We start from the raw sequence: 8,219 nt of genomic DNA on the forward strand, positions 1-8,219 counted from the left end.
GCAGCGGAGCGCAGAGAGGAGGGGGGGGAGTGGGAGTGGGAGGGGGGGCTCCAGTGAGACGAGGGGGGAGTGAGAGTGGGGGCTCTGGCAGGGAACAATGAACTGCCACGAGTCTGGCTATTGTTGTGGCTCCAAAGGTCACTGTGTTTCCTGGGGACTGGGAGTGGGACAGGGACATGGGAAAGGGAGAGAAGGTGGGAAAAGAGGGATGAGAACAGTGAGCAGGGATGGGGACAAGACAGAGGTGGGACAGAGATGAGGGCAGGGAAGAGGGAAAAGGGTTGAGGACAGAGAAAAAGGTACAGGAGAAGGGAGAAGGGAAAGAGAAAGGGGACAGTGGAAAGGGACTGTGGACAGAGATGAGAACAGGGAAGATGGGTGGGAATGGGAACAGGGAACAGGGATGGGAACACGGAGCAAGGACAAGGAGAGGAGAAAGGGACAAGAAGCAGGAACAGGGACGGAGACAAGGGACAGGGGACAGGAATGGGGACGGGGGACAGGGATGGGGATGGGGACAGGGATGGGGATGAAGACTCCCGCCCGGCAGACCCATCCTTCCCTGGCCCCGGGGACTGGCGGCAGGGAGACAAAGGCGGTGGGAGGCAGAGGCATGTGCCCCCCCCTCCCCCCCCGTCCTCCCCCCGTCCCCCTGTGTCCCCATTGTCCGTGGCCGGGGTGGGGGGAGGAACCAGGGGGAGGGACCAGGGACCCCACAGTGTCGTGATGCCCGGGGCACCCCGCGCTGCCGGCGGCTCGGGGGGCTCTGGGGGGGGCTCCGGGCGCGGCTGGGCGAAGCGGCCCCCTCCCCCCCCCCGACCGCCTGCCTTCCTCCTCCTCCCCCTCTTCCCCTCCTCCTTCTCTTCCTCCTCCTCCTCCTCCTCCTCCTCCTCCTCCTCCTCCTCCTCCTCGCCGCCCTGCCGCCTCTCCGCCCCTCGCACTCGCCTCCCCGCGCCTCTCCGTGCGCACCGCCGGGGCCGAGCGCCGGGGCCGGGGCGGGGGGGGGCCGGGGCCGGTGCGGGGACCGGGGCCGGTGGCGGTGCCGGTACCGGAGGTGTCCAGCGCTGCCCGGCCCCGCCATGCCCCGCTCCTTCCTGGTGAAGAAGCTGAAAGCGGAGGCGTTCCCGGCCGCCGGGGCCCCCGCGCCCCCCTACGCCCCGCTGGAGCCCCCCTACACGCTGCCCGGCCCCGCCGCCGGCGATGGTGAGTGCGGGGCCGGGGGTCCGGAGGGGCCCCCCCTCCGCTATTGTCTCTGCGCCCGGCGGGGCACCGGGGGAACGCGGGGCAGGACGGGGCGGGGGTCCCCGCGTTGTGTCCCGCGGCGGGCGAGGGGTGCGGGGTGGGGTATGTCATCCCTCGTCGTCGTCTTGTCCCCCTCTCCGGGGCCACCGGCCGCTGCCGAAGTTGGTCCTTGGGGAAACATCTCCTGCGTGACAGCGTCAGCCCCGTGGGCAGCCCCGAGTGTCCCCCGCCCATGGGGCACCGAGGTGGGCTCCTTCCCACGACAGCTTGGGGGGTACGAAGCAACCGGTCTGGGGGGCGGCGGGGGGCGGCAGCCTCGCCGTGCCGGCGGGTTTCATTGTTCGCAGCGGTGCCCCGAGCCCCCCTGGGAGCGCGGGGGAGGCCGGCGCCCTCCGGGGCACGGGGAGCGGGGCAGAGGGGAGAATAGGGGGTACCCCCAGCAGCGGGAGATGTGCAAAGGGCTGGACTGGGGGTGGACGCGGTCCTTGGAATCCCGTCCTGCGGGGGAACACTGGGGTGGGCTCGGAGTTCCCGGAGCTTGGCACAGCCCCCCAACGGGGCAGCCCAGGCACCTGCTCAGAAAGAGGGGCTGGTCATGGATTGGGGGGGTCTGTTGCATAGGCTGGGGACTCCTGGCTGCTCGTGGATTGGGAGACGGAGATGGATGCGGGAATGGGCCTGATCCAGCCATGCACAAGCTAACATCGTCCAGCCGCTGCGGTGCTTGTCCCCGCTTTTCTAGTGCTCCCCAGCCCTTGGTAGGCTTTCCCTGCCAGGGGCCGGGGTGCAAAGCCCGTCTGGCCTGGGGGTCCTCTGCTCCCCCCCCATCAACCAAGAGCCGGTGGGGGAGGGATGTGCTGCAGCTGGGCAGAAGCTGCCGACGCTGCTCTCCTGGAAATAACCTTGCTGCATGCTCGGAGGCAGCGTGAGAAATTGCTGAGCAGAGCGCTTTCTGCACAGCCCGCGCTGTCAGCACGGCGCGGGGGACGGGGGGGCCCGGCTCTGCCCCCGCCATGCAACCCCCTCCCCACCGTGGGCATCCCTGGCCGCCACGGGACAAACGGCAGCAGTTGCTTGCCAAGGGGTCCTGTGGGTGCTGCCGCGGGGTGTGGATTTAGGGGATGCTCGGCCGCAGCTGCAGTGGGGTGGGACACTGACCCCAGGCGGGGGCCAGCCCCTCTGTCACCATCAGTGGGGATGAGGCCTCTGAAGCAGCTTGCAAGGACCAGTGTTCACAAGGCAGGGGATTGCTGGGACCAGTTTGGGGGTCTTGGGTGCCAGCATGTCCCCAGGATTGCTGGCCCAGTGGGAAGGGGGCTGCACTGCTGCTCCTGCAGTGACCTTTGTGTGACAGCACAGAGGGACCATGATGCCAACGCAGTGCCCACTCTGACACAGGATGGGAGTCCCGCATATGAAGCAGGGTCATGAGCGGACTTGCACCAATGTCATGTGTGTGACACCAGTGGAGTGGTACCCGAGCCTGGCTCCACATCTGGGGGGCTGTAGGTACTCACTTTGGCAGGAGGCCAGCTACCTGGTGCTGTTGCCCTCCTGCCACTGTCCCATTTCCAGGAATAGCCCCTGTGGGGACAGCAGAGAGGTGGGGGGCTTTCCCAGCCCCTTTGCTGAGGAAGGGGAACCTGGGGCAGCCTCATCCCGCTCATCCCGGCTGCCCACGGAGCATAGCTCATTACCGGTATGGCCCCGGTGAACAATGAGCTCCCGGCACCGACAGCTGTCTGGCGGCTAATGGCCCCCAGGGGCTGCCTGAAGCCGGGGCAAGCGCAGCTGGACGTTCTGCAGCTCCAGCCCCAGTTCCCATCCCGGGCAGCCCTGCGGGATGGGATCCATCCTGCCAACAGATGCAGACAGGAGCTAGAGCAGGGCAAGGCAGCTCTGGTGCTCAGTGGCTCAGTGGGGACAGGAACCAGTTTGAGGGGGACAACCCTGGTTCTGCACCTCCTATGAGCAATTTTGGCTCGTGGCTTTTCCTGTCCCTGGTAAAGTTGCTCTGAAGGGACAATGACCCCACTGTGTTGTCCCCACAGGGTACCTCCAGCACTGCCTGGCGCCAGCCGGCTATAACACTGACAAGAAGCAAGGTCTGCCACCACCACCACCAGACCCAGCCTACGCACCCGGCCACGAGGAGTACAGTGATCCCGAGAGCCCCCAGTCCAGCTTTTCCGCCCGCTACTTCAATGGGGAGGCGGCAGTGACAGACAGCTACTCCATGGATGCCTTCTTCATCACGGACGGGCGGTCGCGCCGGCGCAGCGAGAGCCAGCGCCGTGGCAGCCACCGCCACTCCTGCCCCGAGTGCGGTAAGACCTACGCCACCTCCTCCAACCTCAGCCGGCACAAGCAGACCCACCGCAGCCTGGACAGCAAGATGGCGAGGAAATGCCCCACCTGCGGGAAGGCGTACGTCTCCATGCCCGCCCTGGCCATGCACGTCCTCACCCACAACCTCAAGCACAAGTGCGACGTGTGCGGCAAAGCCTTCAGCCGGCCCTGGCTGCTGCAGGGCCACATGCGGTCCCACACCGGGGAGAAGCCGTTCGGCTGCTCCCACTGCGGGAAAGCCTTCGCCGACCGCTCCAACCTGCGCGCCCACATGCAGACCCACTCCGCCTTCAAGCACTACAAGTGCAAGCAGTGCGAGAAGACCTTCGCCCTCAAGTCGTACCTCAACAAGCACTACGAGTCCGCCTGCTTCAAGGGCTCCGAACACAGCTGTGCAATAGGGAACTAGCCCCCCAACCCCTGTGGCACATCCCCATTCCCAACCTCATCCTTCTATCCAATCCCCATCCCCGTCCCCATCTCATCCCATGCCCATTCCCATTCCCCTACACATCCCACCCTGTCCCCACCCCCATCCCCATCCCATCCTGGTCCTAGTCCCTGTGCTAGCGCTCCTGCAGCTGCAGCCAGCTGGTTTGTTGCTGTGCTGAGGCTGGAGGACACATCCCCACAGACTCACTCCCCATCTGCTCCCTGGGAAGGGGGTCCCCCACAGTGGGACCCAGTTCCTTTCCCCTGGTCCCAGAGACACCCCGCAGCCAGGCAGGTCTCTCTGCGGGGGACTCACCTGGGGACCTCTTCCAGACCCAGGAGAGACTTTCCTCCCCTAGCTCGTGACTTTCACCTCTATTTATTTAATTTATTACTATTATTTATTTAGAGCTGCTGCTTCTCTTCCCGGGGGATCCCGGGGGAGAAAAGACACTTTTCTGCTCCCCACTAGGAGCAAACCCTCCCCTTGACCCTAATCCTGATGGGACCATGGGCTGGTGCTACTGCTGGTTCGGCAGGACTGACGGCTACTGAGGCTGACGGAGGGCAGGGCTGCCAGTCACCCTTGGAGCCTGGGGTCCCTGCATCCCACCACCCAGGGCCCCCTGCTGCCCCTCTGCCCCGTGGCACAGTGTTCACCCTGGCCCTGCAGATATGCAGCTCTGGAGTCAGGGGAAGAGCCAAGGGAAAAGCGAGGGGCTTCCAGCAGAGATCCACAGGACACATCCTCCATCAGCTCCCAGCTCCCGGCTTGGCCAGGCACAACTGGCCCCTGCCACGGTGATGGGGAATAGCCCCCCAGGCAGGTGCAGCCCCCCTCCCCATGTGAATGGCTGGGCTGGCAGCTGGGCTGGAGACCCAACCCTGGGGCAGGCAGCACCTGAACCCCCCAACCACCCCCCGTGTATCCCCAGCCCCTTCTCCAGCCGGCTCCCGGCTCCCTCGCCATTGCCCCCCACCTGCACTCAGGAGGAGGGGGTCAGAGTAGCTGTAAAGTTTGGGTGAGTCTATTTAAATGTTCTTATTTATATTATTTATTACTTACGCTTTTCACTATTTATTTGTCAAGACTGGCCGGGCCATGCCAGCGCTGGCTCGCAGGAGGTGGCAGAGCTGCAGCAGAGCTGCCGTGCCCAGGACACAGCCACGGTGACACGGACGGGGACGGGACCCCGAGAGCGGACTGTGTGGCGGGCACGGAGGCAGGAGGGCACGAGCTGGCCCGGCAGCCCAGGCTCCATGTCCTGCAAGCCTCCCCCAAAGGCAAAGCCCTTCTTCTTTGTCTTCCTTGCTGCCACGGGCTCCTGCTTTGCTCCGTGCCCCGCGCCAGCCCAGTGCGGACAAACCAGCCACTCTATGCAACCTCCCGGCGGAGCGCCCCCGCACCGGCCCCGGAGCAAGCGCCGCGCACGGCATTCCGGAGCGGGGCCCGACCCACGCCTCCGCTTCCTACCTCGGGCCGCGAGCTGCCACAGCCCCGTCACCCTGTGCCGGTCCCCAACACTTCGGGACTCAGCCCGGCACCCCCGGGGCCGCACTCGCGCGCACCCCCACACCGTCTTCCTGCGCCGTCTTCCTCCCTGCACCGTCTTCCTCCCGCTGCCTCGGTGCCTGTGTTGGTCACGGGTTTAGTGGGGATGTCCCTGTCATGGTCCTCGCTGCCATGGCACGGTGACCACACGTCCGCACCCCACAGAGGGGATGAGCATCGCCCTGGCCACGCGGGCACCCTACCGGGTTTTTTCCACGATGCCGGCGCCGTTCCGCGGAGCACGGTGTCCTGAGGCCGGCAGGCTTGGAGCACTGCGCCGCTGCCCCTCTCTCCTGTAAATAGCAGATACTACAGCAATAATTTTCCGTGCATGATAGATTTTTTCTGCCAGGTTTTTTACTCGCCAGCCCCAGTATGACAAGTCTACTGAGATCCGGCCACCCGCAGTATTACTTGTAACGCAATTCAGGGATATAAAAGGGATTTCTGCCACTAACCATGTGTCTTGAGGGATTTGTGTCGGCAAGGTGGCGGGTGGTGGCACGCGAGCTGCCAGCCTGCCCATCCCACGGTGCCCTGTGCCCACGCCCACTCCTGGGCTGGAGCATCGTGGAGAGAACTGCCCCAAACAGAGGGGCAATGTCCTGGCAGCCCTCTGGGAGCGGGTGGCTGAGGCGGCCGGAGCATCCATTCCACGCTGCCCAGGTGGCCCTGCCAGCCCCGCAGCCAGTGGGCAGCAGCCAGACCAACCCCTGCTGTTACAAGGAGGGGTTACGATGCCACCCTGCTCGTGAGAGCGCCGGGGGCTGTGAGCACGGCAGAGCGCTGACCTGGAAGTAAAGCGGCGTGTGAAATCCCGGCAGCGGGCGCAGAGCCCGGCGGGCAGCCCGGGGGAGAGCGCCGGCAATGCTCACATACCCCTGGGGCGCTGCTGCGCTGGATGGCGAGCAAATTTTATTTCAACTCGCCGGTGGTAACAACCCAGCAGAGCCCCTGCTCCCAGGGGCAGACAGGCATTGCCACTCCCCACCCCTCTCTCCTCATCGTTTCCCACACGTGGGTGCCAATGAGGGAAGGCAAATTATTTTTAGCATCCAGCTTGTCAGCAAAGACCTAGCTGAGCCCTGAGCTCCCAGTGACATCAGTGCAATCTTTCACCCGCAAAGTCATCACCAGATTCACCTAGCAAAAGACTAATTCCAGAGCCTCACCAACCCATCTCTGACCATCACTGGCACACTTCTGAGTCAGCTCTGGGGCTGGGGACCCTCCATGACACCAGGGAGCCAGGGTGAGGGCACTGGGAGCAGCCATCCACTGTCATCATGTTCCTGCTGCGGATCCAGGGTGCCCCGGTTGCAGCAGCCAGAGGGGTGGGAAACCCGGTTCTTTTGGGGAGCCTCTCCCCACTTGGAACACTGGTCTGAAGAAATGACCTAGAAAGGCTCAGGGCTGAAGTTCTTCGGTGCCTGTCCAGCTGCCGAGCATCCTGGCAACACTGCTCAGCTCTGGAGTTGTTTCATGCCTCATCTTCCTTGCCGTGGACCCCATAGGTGTCAGCGCAGCAGGGTTCTGGGTTGGGGACGAGTTCCTGGTACAGCCAGGCAGGTGGTGGGCGTATCCCAACAGTCAGCTGCAGGATGATCCTTAGTGCCCAGGCACGGCCAGGTGGGACCAGAGACTCCCGGGGACAGGATGGGGATCCCCAGCACACAGGGTGGGGGGCTCAGCTGCCGCGTGCCCGTGGGTGTCCCAAGGGAAAGAGGAGCTGAGGGCAGCCCTGACCGCAGGCTCTCCGGAGCGGGCAGCGGGCCAGCCGGCTCTGGCACCCGGGCCGGAAGTCTGTCCTGCCCCTTCACTGTGACTCTGCAAAACCGTGGGGCGGCGGCAGTGACGATGACGATGTCTGGGCCAGGAGGAAGCAGAGGGGCCCGGCTGGGCGCTGCACTGCTCGGGGCAGAGCGGAGGGCTCGGCTGAGCAGGACAGAGGAAGGCCAAGGCCGGCCGGCAGCCACAGCCATGGCTGAGGCCGAAGGCAGAAGCATCCATACACAGCACATCTCGGCCGTGCACAACGTGCCCATGCGTGTCCTCATCCGGCCCATCCCGGCAGAGCTGGAGCCCGGAAAGGTGCAGAGCCTGATGGAGACCCTGCAGGTGAGCGCAGCCCCCGGGATGCAGAGGCAGCCCCTCCTGCACCCACTCAGAAGGCACTGCCGGGGAAGTTGACAGTACCCAAGCCCTGGCACAGTCAGGTCGGGGGGTGTCAGGACAGGTTGGGAGTGCCGGGGCGTGTTGCTCTTGGATGTCTCTCCCCCTTCCCAGGAGGATCCCGAGCGGGTGCCCCCCATCGACGTGCTCTGGATCAAAGGCAGTGAGGGTGGCGATTACTTCTACTCCTTCGGGGGCTGCCACCGCTTCGCTGCCCACCAGGCACTCCGCCGAGAGACCATCCCCGCCAAGATCATCCCCTCCACCCTCAGCGACCTCCGTACCTACCTCGGCTCCTCCACGCCCCACCTGCGCTAGCCCAGCACCCCGAGGATGCCCAGCAGCCCGCTCTGTCTCTGTTGGTTCTGACCCGTGAGCGCCTGGTGAAGATGTGGTCGGGGTCCCCAGCCCTGGGGAGTCCCCAAGGTCCCTCCAGCCGGGATGGGTCAGGGTCCCCCAGCCTTGGAGAGTC

The 8,219-nt window shown here is 65.1% G+C and overlaps 2 protein-coding genes across 2 annotated transcripts in view; both read left to right on the forward strand.

Annotated features, from left to right (window-relative positions):
- Nucleotides 1-988: 988 nt before the first annotated feature.
- On the forward strand, nucleotides 989-6,032 carry SCRT2 (scratch family transcriptional repressor 2). The gene is made up of 2 exons (XM_042048227.1): nucleotides 989-1,203; nucleotides 3,294-6,032. The coding sequence occupies exons 1-2, from the start codon at nucleotides 1,080-1,082 to the stop codon at nucleotides 3,998-4,000; spliced, it is 831 nt and encodes a 276-aa protein (XP_041904161.1). The 5' UTR covers nucleotides 989-1,079; the 3' UTR covers nucleotides 4,001-6,032.
- A 1,185-nt stretch (nucleotides 6,033-7,217) lies between these two features.
- SRXN1 (sulfiredoxin 1) overlaps nucleotides 7,218-8,219 on the forward strand; it is a 1,617-nt gene continuing 615 nt past the window's right edge. Inside the window, exons 1-2 of the mRNA XM_042048295.1 lie at nucleotides 7,218-7,693; nucleotides 7,862-8,219. The exon at nucleotides 7,862-8,219 is cut by the window's right edge and continues 615 nt beyond it. Coding sequence (XP_041904229.1) covers nucleotides 7,232-7,693; nucleotides 7,862-8,065 — 666 coding nt within the window. The 5' untranslated portion in view covers nucleotides 7,218-7,231 and the 3' untranslated portion in view covers nucleotides 8,066-8,219. The remainder of the gene's footprint in view (nucleotides 7,694-7,861) is intronic.

This window comes from Corvus kubaryi, unplaced genomic scaffold (assembly GCF_017639235.1).
Source record: "Corvus kubaryi isolate FWS band 111438036 unplaced genomic scaffold, C.kubaryi_AGA036_p1.0 134, whole genome shotgun sequence".
NCBI lineage: Eukaryota > Metazoa > Chordata > Aves > Passeriformes > Corvidae > Corvus > Corvus kubaryi.

What these genes read in the sequence shown, in the direction of transcription:
- SCRT2 (XM_042048227.1), top strand. Translation starts at nt 1,080, where the DNA reads ATGCCCCGCTCCTTCCTGGTGAAGAAGCTGAAAGCGGAGGCGTTCCCG. An exon ending in CGGCCCCGCCGCCGGCGATG is followed by an intron (nt 1,204 to 3,293) that starts GTGAGTGCGGGG and finishes TTGTCCCCACAG; the next exon opens with GGTACCTCCAGCACTGCCTG.